The sequence below is a fragment of the Salmo trutta genome, chromosome 4 (assembly GCF_901001165.1).
Source record: "Salmo trutta chromosome 4, fSalTru1.1, whole genome shotgun sequence".
Taxonomy (NCBI): Eukaryota; Metazoa; Chordata; class Actinopteri; order Salmoniformes; family Salmonidae; genus Salmo; species Salmo trutta.
The window spans coordinates 34,478,597-34,505,117 of NC_042960.1; the positions used below are offsets into that span (position 1 = coordinate 34,478,597).

The following is a 26,521-nucleotide window of genomic DNA, read 5'->3' on the forward strand; positions in this document are numbered from 1 at the left end:
ACCACACATGCGGAGATCATCTGTTCACATACATGGCGGTTGGAACCATAAATCTCAAATTTGGACTCATCAGACCAAAGGACCCATTTCCACCGGTCTAATGTCCATTGCTCGTATTTCTTGGCCCAAGCAAGTCTATTTTTCTGATTGGTGTCCTTTAGTAGTGTTTTTTTTGTGCAGCAATTCGACCATGAAGGCCTGATTCATGCAGTCTCCTCTGAACAGTTGATGTTGAGATGTGTCTGTTACTTGAACTCTGTGAAGCATTTACTTGGGATGCAATTTCTGAGGCTGGTGACTCTAATGAACTTGTCCTCTGCAGCAGAGATAACTCTGGATTTTCCTTTCCTGTGGCGGTCCTCATGAGAGCCAGTTTCATCATAGCGCTTGATGGTTTTTGCGACTGCACTTGAAGAAACTTTAAAAGTTCTATAAATGTTCCATATTGACTGACCTTCATGTCTTAAAGTAATGATGGACTGTCGTTTCTCTTTGCTTATTTGAGCTGTTCTTGCCATAATATGGACTTGATCTTTTTCCAAATAGGTCTATTTTCTGTAAACCACCCCTATCTTGTCAAAACACAACTGATTGGCTCAAAGGCGTTAAGAAGAAAATAAATTCCACAAATTAACTTTTAACAAGGCACACCTGTTAATAGAAAAGCATTTTAGGTGACTAGCTGATGAAGCTGGTTGAGAGAATGCCAAGAGTGTGCAAAGCTGTCATCAAGGCCAAGGGTGGCTATAAAGAATCTCAAATCTAAAATATATTTTGATTTGTTTAACACATTTTTGGTTACTACATGTTTCCATATGGGTTATTTCATAGTTTTGATGTCTTCACTATTATTCTACAATGTAGAAAATTGTACAAATGAAGAAAAACCCTGGAATGTTAGGTGTGTCCAAACGTTTTATTGGTACTGTATGTGACAATATGCTTTGCATATTCTACAGTGGTGTCGTGGCGAGTGTAGTGAGCTATGCCATTGCGTGCTTTAAAGGGAATTTATCCAAGGAGGACTTAAACAAGCTTGACAAAATCATCAAGAAAGCCAGTGCTACAATTGTCTGCAGCCTGGAGTTAATGCAGGACATGTTCATAAAAAGGCTGCAAGCAAACACACATGATCTATTCTCTCTGTCTCGCTCTCTCTCTGTGTGTCTCTGTCTCTATCTGTCTTTCTGTCTTCAGGCTGGAAGCACAGACAGGCCAGTGATGTCACAGATTACCCAGGGTTCCATAGTCCGGGTTGGAGCGGAGCCCAGACGTTCCAAAACTCTCTGATCTTCAGGCCCAACCTCTTTCCCTCCCAGGTACACACACACACACACAACACCTCAACTTACCAACCTCCCAGTTAAACACACCACCCCCTACTGGTTACACACCTGTTATACACCATTATACACCTTGGTCATGATCATGCGGTTAGTAAAAACACCTGTCTATGTCCATGGTTAATCTATGTTGAATTCCATTTAAACTACAGTAGTTCATGTTTGTGTTGGTGTGAAGCAGAAGAACTGTGGTGGTCAGGCTGTTTTGTCTGAATTGCTGAGATTCCTGGTCTGTGTCCCAAATGGCACCCTATTCCATATAAAGTGCGCTATTTTAACCAGCATGCCCTGGGAAAAGTAGTGCACTATAATGGGAATAAGGTGCCATTTGGGATGCACTCTCACACCTATTCTCATGGCAGGGCAGCATGAATAGCAAGAACAGCCACACACACATATCACAAGTCTGCCCGGCATGTGTGTGTTCACAGCGTGGCCGTCTCTACAGGATGAACAGTGTGGACTATGAAGGACAGACTCCAGTGACGGAGAGCTGTGACATAGTCCCATCCACACCAGCATTTCCTGTTTCTCCTCCAACGCCCTATGGTAAGAGACAGTCAATAAAACAAAATAAGATGTGTGTGTGTGTGTTCTTCTATCATATCTGATTAGACATCTTCTCTCTTCCCCAGTGAAAAGTTTTCCACCAATCTCTTATCTGAGGCATAGCAAGGGACAGTGGGAGATGAGCAGAACATCACAAGGTACATTTATACTCTGTTACTATGTGTGTTTGTGTGTGTGTATTTGTATGCTTTTTGTGTGTGTCTATGTGTGAGCGAGCGAGAGAGAGAGAGAGAGAGAGATGTTCCTGCTTGGTTGGAAAGAACACCCAGCGTGAACCCAAACCTTTGAGCTGTGATTAGTGCTGGACAAGGTTCAGAGGCAGGGTGGAATCCTTAAGTGGTACGCATAAGCCATTATACTTTAACTATTATGCCCCCAGTATGCCCTCTGAACCTGGCCTCTCCACTGCTGATGTGCACATGGTTGCATTTTGTAATACCGAATGATGGGCATGAGGGATTTGTCTAGGGTCACCTACCTGTGGGGCGGCAGGTAGCCTAGCGGTTAAGAGCGTTGGGTCAGTACACAAAAGGTTTCTGGTCTGACTCCCCGAGCCGACTAGGTGAACAATCTGTTGATGTGCCCTTGAGCTAGGCACGTAACCCTAATTGTTCCTGTAAGTCGCTCTGGTTAAGAGTTTCTGCTAAATGACTCAAATGTGACTGTAGATAGGGGTTTTGTGAGATGCATTGGTGTTCATTGTCCTGTTTAGGATATTTTAGTCTGGGACAAACCGGAGGTAACAGGGAAATAAAGACATCATTCTCATTCTATCCCATTGACAGAAGCCAGTTCAGCTGATACTGTAAATAATGATATAATTAGCCCACTGTACAGAGATTAAGTGACTTCTGTTGGCAGGATGCCCACATACAAAAAAACTACAGTTGAGTGGCCACACATGACTCCAACAACATCATTAAGTTTGCCAACGGCACAACGGTGGTGGGCCTGATCACTGACAACAGTTAGACATCCTGTAGGGAGGAGGTCAGAGACCTGGCATTGTGGTACCAGGACAACAACCTCTCCCTCAATGTTGGTAAGACTAAGGAGCTGATCTTGCACCACAGGAAACAGAGGGCCGAGCACGACCCTTTTCACATTGATGGGGCTGTAGTGGAGCGTTTCGAAATTTTGAAGTTCCTTCACTAAGGATCAATCACATCCAAACACATCAACACAATTGTGAAGATGGCACAACAAAGCCTCTTCCCCCTCAGCAGGCTGAAAAGACAAAAAAAGTTAAACAGCTGCACCATCGAGAGCATCTTGACTGGCTACATTACTGCTTGGTATGACAACTGCTTGGTATGACAACTGCTTGGCATCTGACCGCAAGGCGCTACAGAGTGTAGTACGTACAGCCCAGTACATCACTGGGACCGAGCTCCCTGCCATCCAGGACCTCTATACCAGGCGGTGTCAGAGGAAGGACCAAAAAATTGTCAAAGACTCCAGCCACCCAAGCCACAGACTGTTCTCTCTGCACACACACACACACACACACACACACACACACACACACACACACACACACACACACACACACACACACACACACACACACACACACACACACACACACACACACACACACACACACACACATATGCTGCTGCTAGTCAGTTTAACCCTACCTATATGTACAGTACGTAGCTACCTCAATGACCTCGTACCCCTGCACATCGACTCGATACTAGTACTCCCTGTCTATAGCCATGTTATTTTCTGCTCCCTATCTACAGCCTTGTTATTTTACTCTTCATTTGTATTCATTATTCATAGAACCCTTAGCTGGACCCCCTCCATAGCCATAAAAGTAAATATGCGACCCCTGACCTTCAAGAATGCCTTTTGATTGGAGGAAACAGATTGCAGAGGCTCTGTAGAAGACAATGCAGAGTGGTCAGTGAGAGGAAGGGGAGGGCAGGGGGCCTAACCTATATAGACAGAGGGAATACTCTCTCTCTCTCTCTCTCTCTCTCTCTCTCTCTCTCCCTCTATAAAATGCATACTTAAGCAGTGTCACAACAAGTCAGTAGCGAACAAAGAACTATTTTCCAATAAGGAATGGAGTGGAGTGGAGTGGAGTAGAGTGCAGTGTAGCATAGGAATGGGACATGGTTAGTCTTTGTGTTATGTTCCAGTTCCTAAATGACTTCACTCACGACCACCGAAGTTTAACCAGAGCACATACTGCTGCCTTACAACAGAGTAAATAGACAGAGAGATGGAATATAGAGGAGAGAGTGAGTGAAAGGGGACAGAGGGGCAGTGAGAGAGTAAAAGTGGGAGAAGAGGGAGAGAACAGACAGTTCTCTCATTTTAATTACTCCCTTATTTGTGCCGGGAGGCAGACAAACATTCTTCAGCCCCATGGAAAAGACCAGCTGAGCCAGGAGAGACAGAAAGGAAAAGAGTGATAGAGGATTCAGTAAAAAGAAAAAGAGAAAAGTTCCGAGTTTTAGAAAGAGAAAGCAGCAGAGGAGGGGAGAGAGAGGAGTGAGAGCAAGAGAGATGAGATCTGTTTAGCTGACAGAGCTGTGGAAGTGGCAGTGTGCAGCTCCAGTTTCCTCCAGATAGACACAGTGGGATAGTCCTCTGAACGTCTCTCCATCATGACTGCTTCTCTCGGTATGTACTGTTACTGGACACATAGCTTGTGTGTGTGTGTGTGTGTGTGTGTGTGTGTGTGTGTGTGTGTGTGTGTGTGTGTGTGTGTGTGTGTGTGTGTGTGTGTGTGTGTGTGTGAGTGTATTTGTTTTTATTATGGATCCCTGTCAGCTGCCAAGGCAGCAGCTTCACCTCCTGGGGTCTGGCAAAATTAAGGCAGTTCATTTAAGGCAGAGCTGTGGCAGTGTGCAGCTCCAGTTTCCTCCAGATAGACACAGTGGGATAGTCCTCTGAACGTCTCTCGATCATGACTGCTTCTCTCGGTATGTACTGTTACTGGACACATAGCTTGTGTGTGTGCGTGTGGGCGTGTGTGTGTGTTTATTTGTTTTTATTATGGATCCCTGTTAGCTGCCAAGGCAGCAGCTTCACCTCCTGGGGTCTGGCAAAATTAAGGCAGTTATATACAATAAAAAAGCATTATATTACAATTCACAACAGATTTCACAATACACGAAGTGTGTGCCCTCAGGCCACTACTCTACTACCACATACACTACATGACAAAAAGTATGTGGACACCTGCTCGTCGAACACTTCATTCCAAAATCATGGGCATTAATATGGGTTTGGTGCCCCCTTTGCTGCTATAACAGCCTCCATTCTTCTGTGAAGGCTTTCCACTATATGTTGGAACATTGCAGCGGGGACTTCTACCATTCAGCAACAAGAGCATTAGTGAGGTCGGGCACTGATGTTGGGCGATTAAGCCTGGCTCACAGTCAACGTTCCAGTTCATCCCAAAGGTTTTCGATGGGGTTGAGGTCAGGGCTCTGTGCAGGCCAGTCAAGTTCTTCCACACTGATCTTGACAAAGCATTTTTGTATGGACCTTTCTTTGTGCACGGGGGCATTGTCATGCTGAAACAGGAAAGGGCCTTCCCCAAACTGTTGCCACAAAGACTCTCTCCAGATATACTGTCCCCATCCATACAGCCAGCTGGGTTCTCGGTACATCACGCAGACAGGAATAAAGAACTCTCCGGGAAAAAGAAAGGTGGTAGTGTATGTTTCATGATTAACTACTCATGGTTTGATTCTATTAACGTACAAGTCATTTTGTTCACCCAACCTAGAATACCTCATAATCAAATGCCTACCGTATAACTTATAGTAGTAGTCACAGTTACATATATTGCCCCTCAAGCCGATACCATGACAGTCCTCAAGGAACTACACTGGACTTTGTGCAAACTGGAAAACACATATCCTGAGGCCGCATTTATTGTAGCTGGGGATTTAAACAAAGCAAATTTGAGGAAAACGCTACTGAAGTTCAACCAACACATTGACTGTAGTTCTTGAGCTGCTAAAATGCTCAACCACTGTTACTCCCTCTTCCGGGATGCCTACAAGGCCCTCCCCCGCCCTCCCTTTGGCAAATCAAATCACGACTCCGATAGGCAGAATCTCAAACAGGAAGTACCCGTGCTAAGATCTATTCAATGCTGGTCTGACCAATCGGAATCCAAGCTTCAAGATTATTTCGATCACGCGGACTGGGATATGTTCCGGGTAGCCTCTAAGAATAACATGGACGTATACACAGACACAGTGACTGAGTTCATCAGGAAGTGTATAGAAGATGGTGTTCCCGCTGTGAATATTAAAACCTACCCAAACCAGAAACCGTGGATAGATGGCAGCATTTGTGCAAAACTGAAAGCTCGAACAACAGCATTTAACCATGGCAAGGTGACTGGGATTATGGATGAATACAAACAGTGTAGTTATTCCTCGGTAAGGCAATCAAACAGGCAAACCATCAGTACAGAGACAAAGGGGAGTCGCAATTCAGTGGCTCAGACACGAGACGTATGTGGCAGGGTCTACAGACATCCATGGATTACAAAGGGAAAACCAGCCACGTCGTGAACACTGATGTCTTCCTCCCAGACAAGCTAAACACCTTCTTTTCACGCTTTGAGGATAACACAGTGCCACTAACGCAGCTCGCTCACAAGGACTGTGGGCTCTCGTTCTCCGTGGCTGACGTGAGTAAGACATTTAAGCGTCACCTCTACCTCTACCTTACCTGACACCCTAGACACACTTCAACTTGCTTACCGACCCAATAGATCCACAGACGATGCATTCGCCATTGCACTGCACAGTGGCCTATCCCATCTGGACAAGAGGAATACCTATGTAAGAATGCTGTTCATTGACTATCGCTCAGCCTTCAACAGCAGAGTACACTTCAAGCTCATCATTAAGCTCGGGGCCCTGGGTCTGAAACCCGCCCTGTGCAACTGGGTCCTGGACTTTCTGACGGGCTGCCTCAGGTGGTGACGGTAGGAAACAACACCTCTACTTAGTTTATTCTCAACACAGGGGCCCCACAAGGGTGCGTGCTCAACCCCCTCCTGTACACCCAGTTCACCCATGACTGCGTGGCCTTGCACGCCTCCAACTCAATCATCAAATTTGCAGACGACTCAATAGTAGTAGGCCTGATTACCAACAATGACAAGACAGCCTACAGGGAGGAGGTGAGGGCCCTGGGGGAGTGGTGCCATGAAAATAAACTCAACGTCAACTAAACAAAGGAGCTGACTGTGGACAGCAGAGGGAGCATGCCCCTATCCACATTGATGGGTGTCACGCCCTAACCATAGAGATCCCTCTGGGTTCTCTATGGTGTATAGGTCAGAGCGTGACTCGGGGGTGTTTTAGTCATTATATTTCTATGTTGGTGTTTTAGTATGGTTCCCAATTAGAGGCAGCTGTTTATCGTTGTCTCTAATTGGGGATCATACTTAAGTTGTCATTTGTTCCCACCTGCTTTATGGGATATTGTTTTGTGTGAGCGCATTCAGCACCACGTAGTTCACGTTCGTTGTATGTTTATTGTTTTTTGTTTAAGTTTTCACTGCAAATAAAGATGTGGAACTCAACACACGCTGCGCCTTGGTCCGTCCATTATCACGACCGTGACAATGGGGCCGCAGTGGAGAAGATAAAAAGCTTCAAGTTTCTCGGCGTACACGTCATTGTCAGTCTGAAATGGTCCACCCACACAGATAGCGGGTAAAAAGGTGCAACAGCGCCTCTTCAAACTCAGGAGGCTGAAGAAATATGGCTTGGCCCCTAAGACCCCCATAAACTTTTACAGATGCACAATTGAGAGCATCCTATTGGGCTGTATCGCCGCCTGGTATGGTACCTGCACCGCCTGCAACCATAGGGCTCTCCAGAGGGTGGTGCAGTCTGCACAATGCATCACCGGGGGCACAATGTCTGCCCTACAGGACACCTACAGCACCCGATGTCATAGGAAGGCCAAAAAGATAATCAAGGACATGAACCACCCGAGCCACTGCCTGTTCCCTCTTCTACCATCCAGAATGCAAGGTCAGTACAGTTGCATCAAAGCTGGGACAGAGAAACTGAAAAACATCTATCTCAAGGCCATCAGACTGTTAAACAGCCATGACTAACATAGAGAGGATGCTGCCAACATACAGACTCAAATCTCTGGCCACTTTAATAAATACACTTAATAAAGGTATCACTAGTCACTTTAAATAACGGCACTTTAATAATGCTTACATATCCTACATTACTCATCTCACATGCATATACTGTATTCTATACCATCTACTGCATCTTGCCTATGCCGCACGGCCATCCCTCATCCATATATTTATATGTACATATTCTTATTCATCCGTTTACATTTGTGTGTATAAGGTAGTTGTTGTGAATTTGTTAGATTACTTGTTAGATATTATTGCATTGTCAGAACTAGAAGCACAAGCATTTCGCTACACTCGCATTAAAATCTGCTAACCATGTGTATGTGACCAATCAAATTTAATTTGATTTGGATGTCAAGAAGCTTGGCCCCAGTGATGCACTGGGCCGTACGCACTAAAAATCGAATCAAATACATTTGTATTTGTCACATGCGCCGAATAAAACAGGTGTAGACCTTTCAGTGAAATGCTTACTTACAAGGCCTTAACCAACAATGCAGTTAAAAAAATTTAAAATACCTAAAAAAATAAGAATAATAAATAAAAGTAACAAATAATTAAATAGCAGCAGTAAAATAACAATAGCGAAACATAAGTTATTACAATTTTTAATGTTCCGTTGGTAGTTTAATCTTGCTCGTAGGATATCGATTTTATTATTCAATGAGTGCACATTGGCCAATAGAACGGATGGCAGTGGGGGTATACTTACTCGCCTACGAATTCTCAGAAGGCAGCCCGACCTCCGCCCCTTTTTCTCTTCACGCAAATTACGGGGATTTGGGCCTGGTCCCGGGAAAGCAGTATATCCTTCACGTCGGACTCGTCGGCGGTCATGAGAGACGGTAGCAGCAACATTATGTACAAAATAAGTGATCAAATAAGTTACAAATAACGCAAAAAACTCCGTAGCGACGTTCAGTCAGATGCCAAGCAGTTGCCATACCAGGCGGTGGTGCAACCGGTCAGGATGGTCTCGGTGGTGCAGTCATACAACCTTTTGAGGATCTGCTGACCCATGCAAAATATTTTCAGTCTCCTGAGAGGGAAAAGGTGCTGTCGTGCCCTCTTTTCAACTGTCTTGGTGTGTTTGGACCATGATATTTCATTGGATATGTGGACACCAAGGAACTTCAAACTCTCGACCCGCTCCACTTCAGCCCTGTCAATGTTAATGGTGGCCTGTTCAGCCTTCCTTTTCCTATAGTCCATGATTAGCTCCTCTGTCTTGCTCACATTGAGGGAGAGGTTGTTTTCCTGGCACCACACTGCCAGGTCTCTGACCTCCTCCCAAACTTAGTGATTGCCACACAGTCGTGGGTGAACATTGAGTACAGGAGAGGACTAAGCACACACTCCTGAGGGGAACCAGTGTTGAGGATCACCGTTACAGATGTGTTGTTGCCTACCCTTACCACCAGGGGACGGCCCGTCAGGAAGTCCAGGATCCAGTTGCAGAGGGAGGTGTTTAGTCCCAGGGTCCTTAGCTTAGTGATGAGCTTTATGGGTACTGTGGAGTTGAACGCTGAGCTGCGTTCTCACATAGGTGTTCCTTTTGTCCAGGTGTGAAAGGGCAGTGTGGAGGGGAGTTGAGATTGCTTCATCTGTGGATCTGTTGAGGCGGTATGCAAATTGAAGTGGGTCTAGGGTTTCCGGGTTGACGGGGTTGATGTGAGCCATGACCAAACTTTTAAACACTTCATGGCTACCAACGTGAGTACTATGGGTTGGTAGATATTTAGTCAGGTTACCTTCGCTTTCTTGGGCACAGGGACTATGGTGGTCTGCTTGAAACATGTAGGTATTACAGACTCAGTCAGGGAGAGGTTGAAAATGTTTGTGATGACACTTGCCAGTTGGTCCACGCATGCTTTGAGCACACGTCCTGGTAATCCGTCTGGCCCCACGGCTTTGTGAATGTTGACCTGTTTAATGTGATTAGCATGACGTTGTAAGTAACAAAAAAAAATCCCAGTACATAGACATATTTTATATGGGCAGAAAGCTTAAATTCTTGTTAAAGAACACCCTCTCTGTGCTGTTGGACAGGTAACTCTCGATCCACAACATAGCAGGGAATGTAAAGTCCTAACACAAGTTTTTCCAGCAGCAGATTGTGATCGAAAATGTCAAAAGCTACACTGAAGTCTAACAAAACTGCTCCAATAATCTTTTTATTATCAATTTCTCTCAGCTAGTCATCAGTCATTTGTTCAAGTATTGTCCGTTCATGTTGAATACCCTTCCCTATAAGCGTACAGAAAATCTGTTGTTAATTTGTTTACTGTAAAAGAGCTTTACTAAGGGTCGGTAACAACCTGATTGGTCGGCTGTTTGAGCCAGTAAAGAGTGTTGGCTATTCTTAGGTAGCAGGAATGAGTTTTGTTTCCGTCCAGGAACACACTTTCCTCTAGGCTTAGATTAAAGAGATAATAGGAGTGGCAATATCGTCCGCTATCATCCATAGTAATTTCCCATCCAATTTGTCAGACCTAGATGGCTTATCATTGTTGATAGACAACAACAATTTGTTCATCTCTTCCACACTCCTTTTATGGAATTCAAAATTACAATGCTTGTCTTTCATAATTTGGTCAGTTATGCATGGAGGTGAAGGTACATAATTTGTTGTTGGCATGTCATGCCTAAATTTACTAATCTTGCCAATGAAAAAATCATTAAATTAGTTGGCAACAGCAGTGGGTTTTGTGATGAATGAGGCATGTGATTCAATGAATGATGGAGTCGAGTTTGTCTTTTTTGCCCAAAACTTCATTTAATGTGCTCCAAAGCTTTTTACTATCATGCTTTATAGAATTTATATTGGTTTCATAGTATAGTTTCTTCTGTACGGGTGGGTGTTGCTATGGTGACCAGTGAGCTGAGATAAGGTGGGGCTTTAGTTAGAAAAGACTTATAGATGACCTGGAGCCAGTGGGTTTGGCGACAGATATGTAGTGAGGGTCAGCCAACAAGAGCATACAGGTCGCAGTGGTGGGTAGTATATGGGGCTTTGGTGACAAAACAGATGGCACTGTGATAGACTACATCCAGTTTGCTGAGTTCAGTGTTGGGGCTATTTTGTAAATGACATCGCCAAAGTCAAGGATAGGTAGGATAGTCAGTTTTACGAAGGTATGTTTGGCGGAATGAGTGAAGGAGGCTTTGTTGCGAAATAGGACGCCGAACCTAGATTTAATTTTGGATTGGAGATGCTTAAAATGTGAGTCTGGAAGGAGAGTTTACAGTCTAACCAGGCACCTAGGTATTTGTAGTTGTCCTCATATTCTAGGTCAGAACCGCCCAGAGTAGTGATGTTAGTCGTGCAAGAGGGTGTGGGCAGCAATCGGTTGAAGAGCACGCACATAGTTTTACTAGCATTTAAAAGCAGTTGGAGGCCACGGAAGGAGCGTTGTATGGCGCACAGTGTCCAAAGAAGGGCCAGATGTATACAGAATGGTGTCGTCTGCGTAGAGGTGGATCAGAGAATCACCAGCAGCGAGAGCAACATTATTGATATATACAGAGAAAAGAGTTGGCCCGAGAATTGAACCCCGTGGCACCCCCATAGAGACTGTCAGAGGTCCGGACAATAGACCCTCCGATTTGACACACTGAACTCTTTCTGAGAGGTAGTTGGTGAACCAGGCGAGGCAGTCATTTGAGAAGCCAAAGCTATTGAGTCTGCCGATAAGAAATCGGTGATTGACAGAGTCGAAAGCCTTGGCCAGGTCGATGAAGACAGCTGCACAGTACGTTCTTTTATCGATGACGGTTATGATATTGTTTAGGACCTTGAGCGGGGCTGAAGTGCACCCATGAATAGCTGAGAAACCAGATTGCATAGTGGAGAAGGTACGGTGGGATTCTAAATGGTCGGTGATCTGTTTATCAACTTGGCTTTCAAAGATTTTAGAAAGGCAGGGCAGGATGGATATAGGTCTATAACAGTTTGTGTCTAGGGTGTCTTCCCCTTTGAAGAGGGAGATGACCACGGCAGCGTTCCAATCTTTGGGGATCTCAGACGATACTAAAGAGAGGTTGAATAGGCTAGTAATAGGGGTTGCAACAATTTTGGCTGATCATTTTAGAAAGAGAGGGTCCAGATTGTCTAGCCCAGCTGATTTGTAGGGATTTTGCAGTTCTTTCAGGACATCAGCTGTCTGGATTTGGGTGAAAGAGAAGCGGGGGAGGGGAGTTTAGGAAAGTTACTGGAGGTGGCTGAGATGTTGGCCAGGGTAGGGGAGCCAGGTGGAAAGCATGGCCAGCTGTGGAAAAATGCTTATTGAAATGATCGATTATCATTTATTTATCGGTGAGGACAGTGTTTCCTGTCCTCAGTGCAGTGGGCAGCTGGGAGGAGGTGCTCTTATTCTCCATGGACTTTACAGTGTCCCAAAATGTTTTGGAATTAGTGCTACAGGAAGCAAATTTCTGTTTGAAAAAGCTAGCCTTAGCTTTCCTAACTGACTGAGTGTATTGGTTCCTGACTACCCTGAAAAGTTGCATTTTGCGGGGGCTGTTTGATGCTAACGTAGAATGCCACAGGATGTTTTCATGCTGGTCAAGGGCAGTCAAGTCTGGGGTGAACCAAGGGCTATATCTGTTCTTAGTTCTACATTTTTTGAATGGGGCACGTTTATTTAATATGTAGAGGAAAGCACTTTTGAAGAGCAACCAGGCATCCTCTATTGACGGGATGAGGTCAATATCCTTCCAGGATACCTGGGGCAGGTCGATTAGAAAGGCCTGCTCGCTGAAGTGTTTTAGGGAGCGTTTGATAGTGATGAGGGGTGGTCGTTTGACCGCGGACACAGTACGCACACAGGCAATGAGGCAGTGATCGCTGAGATCCTGGTTGAAGACCGCAGAGGTGTATTTAGAGGGCAAGTTGGTCAGGATGATATGTAAGAGTGTGCCCATGGTTACGGATTTAGGGTTGTACCTGGTAGGTTCCTTGATGATGTGTGTGAGATTGAGGGCATCTAGCTTAGAATGTAGGACGGCCGGGGTGTTAAGCATGTCCCAGTTTAGGTCACCTAACAGTACGATCTCTGAAGATAGATATGGGTGAACAATTCACATATGGTGTCCAGGGTACAACTGGGGGCTGAGGGGGGTCTATAATAAGCGGCAACAGTGAGAGACTTGTTTCTGGAAAGGTGTATTTTTAAAAGTAGAATCTCTAATTGTTTGGGCACAGACCTGGATAATATGGCAGAACTCTGCAGGCTATCTCTGCAGTAGATTGCAACTCCGCCCCCTTGGCAGTTCTATCTTGTCAGAAAATGTTTTTGTTAGGGATGGACATCTCAGGATTTTTGGTCGCCTTCCTAAGCCAGGATTCAGACACGGCTAGGACATCCGGGTTGGCGGAGTGTGCTAAAGCAGTGAATAAAACAAACTTAATGTTAACATGCATGAACATGCATGAAACCAATGCTTTTACGTTACAAAAGTCAACAAATGAGAGCGCCTAGGGAATGGGAGTGAAGCTAGGCACTGCAGGGCCTGGATTAACCTCTACATCACCAGAGGAACAGAAGAGGAGTAGGCTAAGAGTATGGCTAAAGGCTAAAATAACTGGTCGTCTAGTGAGTTCGGAATAGAGAGTAAAAGGAGCAGGTTTCGGGGCGCGGAAGAATAGATTCAAGGCATAATGTACAGACAAGGGTATGGTAGGATGTGAGTACAGTGGAGGTAAGCCTAGGCATTGAGTGACGATGAGAGAGGTTTTGTCTCTTGAGGCACCATTTAAGCCAGGTGCGGTCACCGCATGTGTGGGGGATGGAACATAAGAGCTAGCTAAGGCATATTAAGTAGGACTGGAGGCTCTACAGTGAAATAAGAGAAACATGACTAACCAAAACAGCAATAGACAAGGCATATTGACATTAGAGAGAGGCATATGTAGCCGAGTGATCATAGGGTCCAGTGAGTAGCTAGGTGAGCTGGAGGCATGGCGATTCAGACAGCTAGCAGGCCGGGGCTAGAAGCAGGCTAGCAGATGGGCCTCAGGGGGACGTCGCAACGGGAGAGTCTGTTGAAACCCCCTCGGACGGTTACGTCGGCAGACCAGTTGTGATGGATTGGCGGGGCTGCGTGTCGGCGGCAAAGGGTCTAGGCCAATTGGCAGAAGAGGTATTAAAGCCCAGGAATTATCTGATGGAATTCTTCGGCTAGCCAGGATAAGGGCCTAGCTCGAGGCTAGCTCCAGGTTAACTGGTGCTTGCTCTGGGACAGAAACCCCCTCGGACGGTTACGTCGGTAGACCATTCGTGATGGATCGGCTTGGCTCCGTGTCGGCAGCAAGGGTCCAGGCAGATTGGCAAAAGAGTTAATTGAAGCCCAGGGATTGCTTGATGGAATCTCTTCGGCTAGCCGGGAGATGGGCCTAGTTCAAGGCTAGCTCCAGGCTAACTACTAGTTAGTTGCTAGTTAGCTGGCTAGCTGCTGAAGGGGGTTCCAGTTCAAAAGTGTAAAAATAGCAGATCCATACCACATTGGGTGAGGCGGGTTGGACGAGAGTATGTTCAGTCCGTAGATGGAAAATTAGATAAAAAAATGAATACAAATATATACGAAGAAAAACAATATATACAAGGGATGGGACAAGACAATCAAAACAGACATCACCACTGCTACGCTATCTTGGAAGAGGGTGTAGTGGTTTCTTTGCAGCAATTCGACCATGAAGGCCTGATTCACGCATTCTCCTGAACAGTTGATGTTGAGATGTGTCTGTTACTTGAACTCTGTGAAGAATTTATTCGGGCTGCAATTTCTGAAGCTGGTAACCCTAATGAACATACGCTGCACAGAGGTAACTCTGGATCTTCCTTTCCTGTGGTGGTCATCATGAGAGCCAGTTTCATCATAGCGCTTGATGATTTTTGCGACTGCACTTGAAAAAAACTTTAAAAGTTCTTCAAATTTTTCGGATTGACTGACCTTCATGTCTTAAAGTAATGATGGACTGTTTTTTCTCTTTGCTTATTTGAGCTATTCTTGCTATTAATGCTCATATGCATTAAGAAGGAAAGAAATTCCACAAATATTTTTTTTTATCAAGGCACACCTGTTAATTGAAATGCATTCAAGGTGACTGGTGTGGCAGGTAGCCTTGCGGGTAGGAGCGTTGTTCCAGTAACCGAAGGTTTGCTGGATCGAATCTCTGACCCAACCTGACAAGGTAAAAATCTGTCCTTCTGCCCCTGAGCAAGGCAGTTAACCCACTGTTCCCCGGGCACCGATGATGTGGATGTCGATTAAGGCAGCCCCCTGCACCTCTCTGAAGAATCGCAAATATACAGTATATTTTAATTTGTTTAACACTTTTTTTGGCTACTACATGATTCCATATGTGTTATTTCATAGTTTTGATGTCTTCACTATTATTCTACAATGTAGAACATAGTAAAAAATAAAGAAAAACCCTGGAATGAGTAGGTGTGTCCAAACTTTTGACTGGTATTGTATGTTTGAGCTGATAGTGCAGGGTGAGCTGCACACAGTAGACTTCCTACTGGGCCAAACCACCTCAGTGCCAACAGTATATCTCAGGTGTGTGTGTGTGTGTGTGTGTGTGTGTGTGTGTGTGTGTGTGCCTGCATGCATGCATGCATGCATGCATGCATGTCTCAGTAAATGTTGTTGTCAATATGTGTTTATCTGTGCTCTCTTTTTCTTTCTTTTGGTTTCTGTAGTTTTTCTGTTTTATTCTTTCTCTTTTTCTCTGTCTTTTCCCGTTCCTTCTCTCGGTGCTTATATTGTGTTATCTCCCTCCATTCTGAGGTTCTGTGAGAGCACCCTTCCCTCTCTCTCCCCCTCTCTCTTGCAGACCCCTGGTATTTACACATGGCTTCTGGAATGTTTCTTGTGTGGTTGGCCTTACTCTCTCTCTCTCCCATCTCCCTCTCTTTTTTCCTTCTCTCTCTCTCTGTTACTCTCTCTCGCTCCCTCTCTCTGTTACTCTCTCCCTTGCTCCCTCTCTCTGTTACTCTCTCTCTCACTCCCTCTCTGTTACTCTCCTCCCTTGCTCCCTCTCTCTGTTACTCTCCCTCTCCCTCTCTCTCACTCCCTCTCTCTGTTACTCTCTCCCTTGCTCCCTCTCTCTGTTACTCTCTCTCTCACTCCCTCTCTGTTACTCTCCTCTCTTGCTCCCTCCCTCTGTTACTCTCCCTCTCTCTGACACCCTCTCTCTGTTACTCTCTCCTGTTTGCGTTAGTGTTATTATCTACTCTACTCTTCAGTCTGCCCATAACTCTCTCTGGTCTCTCCCATTCCAGTGAGTAGGTAAAGCTTTCAGGCCAAATAAAACAGAGGGGGACAGGGGAAGCTGATTTAAAACACAGCAGAGAAGAGGATAGGGGGAGTTGATTTAAAGGGACGCACCTGCTAGTTTGTCTTCTGTGCAGGTGAATGCTTTAGAGTCTAGCTAGCCCCTGAGAGGTCCAGAGAGGAACAATGGGGGCGGAGGTGCTATAGGAGGTAGTGTGCACTATTAATTTTGATGAATAACTTCCAGATAGGATGAGAATAATAAGGTGTTTCCAGATAGAATCCTTGTGGAAAGGGTTCTAAATGGAACCCAAAAGGGCTCTTGGTGATGTGAATTATTGGTTACTTGCAGTTGGCGATATGATTGGTTGTTGAAACCAGAATTTTTTTTTGACACCATTGTCAGGGGGAGCTATCCGGGCTCTGCAATGCGCTCTCTCTCTCTCTCTCTCTCTCTCTCTCTCTCTCTCTCTCTCTCTCTCTCTCTCTCTCTCTCTCTCTCTCTCTCTCTCTCTCTCTCTCTCTCTCTCTCTCATCCAGTGAATAGCTGTCAGACTGGGCCTCTCAGTGTGTGTGTAGGGGAGCGAGCGAGAGCACATTCCTGTGGTCAATAGGGAGTTTGTGGATGCTAGGGCCTTCGTTCCTGCGTAGTGTGAGTGTATGTTTGAGAGAGGGAGAGAGAGACAGCAAGAGAGAGAGGTATGTGTGAATGTTTGCTTGCTTTTTACCATGCGTGTGTGTATGTATGCTTGCCTGAATATGTGTGTATGCGTGCAGGAATGTGTGTGTGTGTGTGTTTGGGGTTCGGCAAGAATCATGCCCATGTTTCGTTGCCATCTGGAAGTGGTACTACATGGTTCTGTCCTAACTGAGGAGTCTTTGTCCTCTGTGTGTCAGACTGTCAGGGCCAGACAGCAGAGAGAGAGGAGGAACACACACCAGGGGAAAAAGGAGAGTAAAATACTAGGAGTAGAGAAAAGAGGAGAGGAAAAGACTAACAGTCAGTTTCCCAGACAGAGATTAAAACTAGTCCTGGACTAAGAAGTCCCTAAAAGAAACTATGATTTGAATACACCAATGGTAACATCTTACTCTCTTACCTAGTTTAAATAAGTACCGCCTTGTAACCATTATTACAGACGGCGGGTTCATGGAAGGGAGTGGTTTACAGGCCCCCAGTGTCTGGTCTGGAGATTGAAGTCACAAGCTCTGCTGGGAAAAGTTCTGGTCTGCCCTAGAAAGCCTATGTACAACAATATTTTTGGACGTTTGGGCTCTAAAATGTGTTTATTATGATCAAGTTCAATCCCCACAGTGAATTCTTTTCAAGTTTACTACAAATAAACATATTTAATTAAATAGTGATCTATTCTGACTACTATGTTGGTCGTTTGTCTGTCCAGCAGGCTAGGATCGGAGGTTCCCTGTTGACTCTCTTAGGCAGGTGTCACGACTTCCGCCGAAGTCGGCTCCTCTCCTTGTTCGGGCGGCGTTCGGTGGTCGACGTCACCGGCTTTCTAGCCATTGCTGCTCCATTTTTTATGTATCCATTTGTTTTGTCTTGTTCCCTGCAAACCTGGTTTTCATTCCCCAATCAATCTACATGTATTTATTCTTCTGTTCCCCATCATGTCTTTGTGTAGGATTGTTTGTGTTTGTTGTTGACGCGCCAGACTGGTTTGTTTTATCCGTGGTATTTCACGAAGATGTTTACTGTTAAACATAATTCTTGGGACTGTTATGCGCGTTTTGCACTTTTGCCTCAATAAAGTGTGCACCTGTTCACAAATCTCTGCTCTCCTGCACCTGACTTTGCTACCAGTACGCACACACCTGACAGAATCCTACACCTACCATGGAGTCAGCAGGAGCAGGTACCCCGGTCAGAGGAGTCGAGGAACACGTCCAGGAACACATGGCAATGCTACATCATCTCGGTGCCATGATGGATCACGTTGTCCAGACCATGGACCACTGGGAGAGTCAGGAAGTCTCTCCATCGCCTCGACCAGCGCAGGGTTACCTCTACTCGTCCCGTCCGGATCCAGCTCCAGTAGGATGCATCTCTATGATGGGACGGGTGCACAGTGCCAGGGGTTCCTTTTACAACTGGACCTATACCTGGCCACCGTTCACCCAACTCCCTCAGGAAGGGAGAGAGTATCCGCCCTCATCTCATGCCTCTCGGGGAGAGCTCTGGAGTGGGCAAACACCGTGTGGGGAGAGGAAGACGCGGCGTTGGACCACTTCGAGGAGTTCACCCGCCGCTTCTGGGCCGACTCTTCCATTTGAGGCAGGGGACGATTTTGCGCTGGAGTTCAGGACCTTGGCCGCCGGAGCAGGCTGGAACGACAGGGCCCTCATCGACCACTATCAATGCAGCCTACGTGAAGAAGTCCGATGGGAGTTGGCCTGCAAGGATGCCACCATCACCTTTGACCAACTGGTGGATCTGTCCATCCGGTTGGATAACCTGCTGGTCATCCGTGGATGTCCTGAGGGGGCTCTGTCGGTTCTATCTCCCAGCACTCCCGCTCCGGTGCCCATGGAGTTGGGAGGGGCTGCACATAGGGAGGCTGGAGGAGGGGCCTTCACGTGCACCATCTGTGGCCGCAGAGGACACACTGCCGGTCGGTGCCGGCAGACCTTTCCCGGTGGATAGACCTTTCCCGGTTCATGCTCTGGATAGTCGACCATTAGGGTCCAGGCTAATCAGGGAAGCCACCATCTCCCTGGCTATGGAGACGCAAGGGGGTCACGAGGAGAGAATAAGTCTCTTTCTCATTGACTCTCCTGCGTTTCCCATGGTACTAGGCCTTCCTTGGTTGGCTCGTCATAACCCCACCATTTCCTGGCAACAGAGGGCTCTCACGGGGTGGTCGCGAGAGTGCTCGGGGAGGTGTGTAGGGGCTTCCGTTGGTGCTACCACGGTGGAAAGTCCAGACCAGGTCTCCACCGTGCGCATTCCCCCAGAATATGCCGATTTGGCTTTCACCTTCAGTAAAAAGAAGGCGACTCAATTACCACCCCCATTGGGGTGGAGATGAAGAGTGACCGCATAGCAGCCGTGCGTAATTGGTCGGCTCCCACCACGGTAAAGGAGGTGCAGCAATTTTTAGGGTTTGCCAATTACTACCGGAGATTTATCTGGGGTTTTGGCCAGGTGGCTGCTCCCTCCTCACTGCTGAAGGGGGGTCCTGTAGGTCTGCAGTGGTCAGTTGAGGCGGACAGGGCTTTTGGGCACCTAAGAGCTCTGTTTACCTCGGCTCCCATGCTGGCCCATCTGGATCCTTCTTTGGCATTCATAGTGGAGCTGGACGTGTCCGAGGCTGGGATTGGAGCCGTGCTCTCTCAGCGCTGTGCTTTCTTTTCGAAGAAGCTCAGCCCAGCGGAGCGAAACTATGATGTGGGGGACCGGGAGCTGTTGGCTATGGTTAAGGCTTTGAAGGCATGGAGACATTGGCTTCAGGGGGCTAAACACCCTTTCCTCATCTGGACTGACCACCGCAACCTGGAGTACATCCAGGCAGCTAGGAGACTGAATCCTCCTCAGGCAAGGTGGGCCATGTTCTTTACCTGTTTTGCGTTTACCCTGTCCTACCGACCAGGTTCCCAGAATGTGAAGGCAGATGCACTGTCCCGGCTATAGTCCCGGCTATATGACACAGAGGAGCGGCCCATGGCTCAGACTCCCATTCTCCGGCCTCCTGCCTGGTAGCGCAGGTCGTGTGGGAGCTGGACACGGAAATTGAGCAGGTGTTGCGTACAGAGCCATCTCCACTCCACTGTCCAGTCGGGCGTCAGTACGTTCCGTCTGGTGTCCGTGACCAGATGATCTATTGGGCCCACACATCACCCTCTTCTTGTCATCCGGGGATCGGTCGGACGGTGCACTGTCTGTCTGGGAGGTACTGGTGGCCCACCTTGGCTCGGGATGTGAGGGTTTATGTTTCCTCCTGCTCAGTATGCGCCCAGTGTAAGGCTCCTAGGCACCTGCCCAGAGATAAGATACATCCCTTACCCGTTCCACAACGGCCTTGGTCACACCTGTCGGTGGATTTTCTAACGGATCTTCCTCCCTCACAGGGAAACACCATGATCCTGGTCGTTGTGGATCGTTTCTCTAAGTCCTGTCGTCTCCTCCCTCTGCCCGGTCTCCCTACAGCCCTACAAACTGCAAAGGCCCTGTTTACACACATCTTCTGGCACTACGGGGTGCCTGAGGATATAGTGTCTGATCGAGGTCCCCAGTTCACTTCGAGAGTCTGGAGGGCGTTCATGGAACGTTTGGGGGTCTCGATCAGCCTCACCTCGGGTTTCCACCCCGAGAGTAATGGGCAGGTGGAGAGAGTGAACCAGGATGTGGGCAGGTTTCTGCGGTCCTATTGCCAGGACCGGGTGGGGGAGTGGGCGGCGTTTGTGCCCTGGGCAGAGATGGCGCAGAACTTGCTCCGCTACTCCTCCACTAACCTCTCCCCCTTTCCGTGTGTATTGGGGGACCAGCCGGTTCTGGCACCGTGGCACAGTCAGACCGAGGCTCCTGCGGTGGACGATCGGTTCAGACGCGTGGAGGAGACCTGGGAAGCCACCCATGGTCACCTCCAGCAGACCGCACTACGCCAAAAGACCAGCGCGGACCGTCACCGCAGTGAGGCCCCGGTGTTCGCACCGGGGGACAGAGACTGGCTCTCGACCCTAAACCTGCCCCTCCACCTGCCCTGCCGGAAGCTGGGCCCGTGGTTTGTGGTGCCATTCAAAGTCCTGAGGAGAGTGAACGAGGTATGTTACAGGTTACAGCTTCCCGCCGATTACCATATTAACCCCTCATTCCATGTGTCTCTCCTCAGGCCGGTGGTGGCTGGTCCGCTCCAGGATTCTGAGGTACGGGAGGTTCCTCCGCCCTCTCTGGACATTGAGGGGGCCCCGGCGTACTCCGTCCGTTCCATCCTGGACTCGAGGTGTCGGGCAAGGGGCCTTCAGTACTTCGTGGAGTGGGAGGGGTACGGTCCGGAGAAGAGGTCCTGGGTTCCGGTGGCTGATGTATTGGACCCTGAACTGCTGCGTGAGTTCCACCATTGCCGGCCGGATCGCCCTGCGCCTCGCCCTCCGGGTCATCGCCGAGGCCAGCGTCGATGCACCGCTGGAGCCGTGCGTCAGGGGGGGTACTGTCATGACTTCCGCCGAAGTCGGCTCCTCCTTGTTCGGGCGGCATTCGGCAGTCGACATCACCGGCTTTCTAGCCATCGCCGCTCCATTTTTTATGTATCCATCTGTTTTGTCTTGTTCCATGCACACCTGGTTTTCATTCCCCAATCAATCTACATGTATTTATTCTTCTGTTCCCCATCATGTCTTTGTGTAGGATTGTTTGTGTTTCGTGTTAGTTGTTGACGCGCCAGACTGGCTTGTTTTTTCTGTGGTATTTCACGAAGATGTTTATTGTTAAACATAATTCTTGTGACTGTTTTGCGAGTTTTGCACTTTTGTCTCAATAAAGTGCGCCTGTTCACAAATCTCTGCTCTCCTGCACCTGACTTCGCTACCAGTACGCACACACCTGACAGCAGGATGAAAGCGACTACATTGACCGTAATCCTTTCACCATAATCCTTAGCAATCTTTTGGTGCCATTCAGCCCCATTCACCAATATCGCGTGTTTCAAATTCAAATGCTTCTGACTTCATGCGCCATCTGGAATTTTCAGTGGATTACGGCAGCGCTATAACTATCTACTGGTGATAGCTAGTAACTGGCTAGCTACAATGTAAAAAATGTCCTGTAATTTTTGGGGTAAATTACTGGCAGCACAGTAAATTACTGTAGAGTTTCAGGACCTTTACTATAACACACATGTACAGCTTATTACTTGAACACCTAACTACAGTAACATGCTGAATTTACAATGCATTACTGGAAGGACATTGGTTAGTAAACTGTTGCAGATTTACAGTCGTCAGGATGTCATGTGATGGTCCCAGATAGTCCTAAACCTTCCCAAACCATTCTATGTAAAAACCCACCCCACTGGGTAGCACAGAGCAACACTTTAAGGGGCATTGCACTAATAATGGCACTGACTAGGGAAACGTTCCCGCTGTTCTTAGTGCCGGTCTGCATGTTCAAACTTAAATTTTGTAACTAATAATGGCGTGAAAAATGCCTCTTTGATATTAATTCGGAGGGCAGATATTATTAAATATTAAAACATTAGACCTCTCACTAAAGGCGTCAGTCAAAAGTTATACTTGAATCCAAACTGGATTTAACAAAAAATGACATGAAAAGCACACATTTATAAATCCCAAACTCTAAACGTAGTTGGAAAGGTAGATACAAATTATGATGTAAACAATATGCTGTGTAATGAAGGTGCACATGGATCAGATTCAAACTTTGAAGACCGATATCGAGTCATTGAAGGCAGACCAGCAGAAAAATAAACATTATCTGAGGGCAGCGTTACCTGCGACAGCTGATGCATTGGTCCAGAGCCAGGCGGCATTGGCAGAGAGTCAGGCGGAGAATGACGCGTTGAAGAGGGCGAGTTACGAGATGGAGTCACAATCCATGCCAGGCACACCTGTGAGCTCTGGAACTCCACCTCCGACAGGCAGATTCAACATACCTGGCAAGTTCGTCAGGTCGTCGGTTCACCCTGACATTTCCATTCCTCTTCAGACAACAGAACTTGACCAACTGCTCACCAGGCACAGCAAGAGCCATCCTGACCATTATGCTGTTTTGCTGTTCCAAGGATGTGTAACCAAAGAGAGATAGCATGAGTGGGCACAGAATACCAACTGGGATGGATCCAGAGGAAAATGTGGCTTACTAGTGAACCTCCGTGTGTTCATCATTAATACTGTGTCTCAGAAGTTTCTGTCCATGACTGACACAACCCAAAAATACTCTTTCAAACACACACGGTCACGTTGTACAGAGCCATTATGGCTATTAGCAGGTAGCTGGACAATAGACTTGCCTAGAAGGAGGGTAGTGGGAGAATTCTATTGCCAAATGTATTTCTTAGTTAGGTTGGCTGTGTCACAACTGGCCATGATTGGTTGCAATTTCAGTTTAATACACCAGAAAAGACAAAACAAATAATAGAACAAAAATTATTATTACTTTTATGTATCACATCCGACCGTGATTGGGAGTCCCATAGGGTGGCACACAATTGGCCCAGTGTCTCTCTCCCTCTAAAAACATAAATAAATGTTTTGGCCTTTTGGCCGTCCAAAATATCGTTGTATATTATCAATTTGTTGGCATAGTCATATAGCCCGGCACCTACATAAAACTGAATGACTCACTCATTCATGGCTTTGGATTAAAAAAAATAAGTACCAACATTCTTTCTGATTAGTCTTTAATAAAGAAATGTTTTGGTTATCCTGACCTGGAAGCCATGTACAGTGTTATAATAGCCCATTATGGGCTGTTAGCAGGACAATACCTTTACCAACACCTCTCTGTATTTTGATACTTTGTGGATGGGGCCTCCAGATTGGTGCAGCGGTCTAAGACACTGCCACGCAGTGCAAAATGCGTTGCTACAGATGCAGGTTCGATACCCCCACCAGGAGACCCATATGTAATTATTGGCGGTCATGTCATTGAAAAAAATATTTTCTGATATACCGTAGGCGACATGAGTCTCAGTAATGTGCTGTTAAAAGTGGTGTAGGTCTTATTTATATAAAGAGCATAATGAAGTTAGAAGCAATAGGATTTGAAGCAATAGCCTAAACGACCTGGTCAACTATTTTAGCACCGTTTTGCGCTGCTCTAAGAAAAGCATGGGGACTGGTCTTGATAAATCAATGAGATTTTATTTTCACTGAATCTCCGTTTGGGTATTGACTACAATTAGGGTGTGGAAATGTTATGCTCTTAGTACTGTAGCAAACTCCCAACCATGATGTTGTACAGCGCCATCTTTTACGTTCCATCCTAACAGAAACCCTGAGGGTTTTTTGTTTTTCTTGGAATAGAAACACCATAATATTAATCAAATGAATTAAGCAACATTTCTTAAAATCAGTCCCATATACTATGTTCTTACAAAAAAAGGTTTTAATTTCTCTAGTACAGCCATTATTGAAGGCTATCAAATGCTTCTCAAAGATGCCCTCTGGTGGTCAAACTAGCACTAACTAACGTTAATGGCTACAATGGCTGACATTTAAATAACCTGCCATAGAATTCTGAGGCACAATTCAAGCTGTGCCTCTGTGGACATCCAGTTGAAGTCAGAAGTTTACATACACTTAGGTTGGAGTAATTAAAACTTGTTTTTCAACCACTCCACATATTTCTTGACACAAGTGATTTTTCCAACAATTGTTTACAGACATATTATTTCACTTACAATTCACTGTTTCACAATTCCAGTGGGTCAGATGTTTACATACAATAAGTTGACTGTGCCTTTAAACAGCTTGGAAAATTCCAGAAAATTATGTCATGGCTTTAGAAACTTCTGATAGGCTGATAGGCTAATTGACATCATCCACAGCTCCAAAACCGCCATATAAAAGACAAACTACGATTTGCAACTGCACACAAAGATCGTACTTGTTGGAGGAATGTCCTCTGGTCTGATGAAACAAAAATAGAACTGTTTGGCCATAATGACCATCGTTATGTTTGGAGGAAAAAGGGGGAGGCTTGCAAGCCGAAGAACAGCATCCCAACCATGAAGCAAGGGGGTAGCAGCATCATGCTGTGGGGGTGCTTTGCCGCAGGAGGGACTGGTGCACTTCATAAAATAGATGGCATCATGAGGTAGGAAAATTATGTGGATATATTGAAGCAACATCTCAAAACATCAGTCAGGAAGTTAAAGCTTGGTCGCAAATGTGTCTTCCAAATGGACAATGACCCCAAGCAAATTTCCAAAGTTGTGGCAAAACGGCTTACGGACCACAAAGTCAAGGTATTGGAGTGGCCATCACAAAGCCCTGACCGCAATCCAATAGAAAATATGTGGGCAGAACTGAAAAAGCATGTGTGAGCAAGGAGGCCCACAAACCTGACCAGCTCTGTCAGGAGGAATGGGCCAAAATTCACCCAACTTATTGTGGGAAGCTTGTGGAAGGCTACCCAAAACATTTGGCCCAAGTTAAACAATTTAAAGGCAATGCTACCAAATACTAATTGAGTGAATGTATACTTCTGACCCACTGGGAATGTGATGAAAGAAATTAAAGCTAAAATAAATACTTCTCTCTGCTATTATTCTGACATTTCACATTCTTAAAATAAAGTGGTGATCCTAACTGACCTAAGACAGGGGATTTTACTTGGATTAAATGTCAGGAATTCTGAAAAACTGAGTTTATTAAATGTATTTGGCTAAGGTGTATGTAAACTTCCGACTTCAACTGTACATGCACTCTCTCATACACACAGTCGGAACTCCCCAGGCCAGATTGGCACCAGCTTTTTGTTTACATTGAAGATGTAGGGTAAGGTCACCATAAACATATAGAAAGTTTGCATCCCAAATGTCCTCCTATTCCCTATATAGTGCACTACTTTTGACCAGGGTGTGTGTGTGTGTGTGTGTGTGTGTGTGTGTGTGTGTGTGTGTGTGTGTGTGTGTGTGTGTGTGTGTGTGTGTGTCCGTGTTATGTAATCTAGTACTGGAGATGACAAGAGGGGGTTCAATTCAGCCTAAATTCCTCAACATCAAGTCAATGGAGAAGAGGGAGAGAGAGAGGGATGAAAGAATAGGAGAGAAGGAATAACAAGAGAGAGAGCGCAAGAGAGAGATAGAAAGAGAGGAGAGAGAGGTGGGGAGAGTGGGAGGGGGCTGTAGTTGATACAAGGAGGTCTTTATGGTGGCTACATTTTTTCTTCATTACTCATCATTACTCACACTGCTTCTCCTGCCTGAAGGGGCTTGTTTGTGGGATCTTTGGGGAATGACATCAAATGTTCAGTTTTTATATGAAATAGGTTACCTTGCACCATGACAGTCCCAGTCTTGTAGAGGTTGATTGTTATCATGGTGCTGTCAGGGTTGTCTGTCTCTTGTACTTTCACCCATAGTGTGAGCAGACTGCTGAGCGCCATACATTTGGCTGGTCAGTGAGAAAGATGAAATTACTCACATCACCGTATTTGTACAGGTCTGTGTAAAGGGTTTCTGGCCTCCCCTTTAGT

General features: G+C 46.2%; 1 protein-coding gene across 1 annotated transcript in view; it reads left to right on the top strand.

Moving 5' to 3' along the window:
• The window catches only part of LOC115192276 (tensin-3-like), a 76,612-nt gene that overhangs the window by 30,578 nt on the left and 19,513 nt on the right, over positions 1 to 26,521 (top strand). The window contains exons 3-5 of the mRNA XM_029750589.1: positions 1,198 to 1,319; positions 1,775 to 1,892; positions 1,979 to 2,050. Of these exons, the coding sequence (XP_029606449.1) occupies positions 1,198 to 1,319; positions 1,775 to 1,892; positions 1,979 to 2,050 (312 nt within the window). The remainder of the gene's footprint in view (positions 1 to 1,197; positions 1,320 to 1,774; positions 1,893 to 1,978; positions 2,051 to 26,521) is intronic.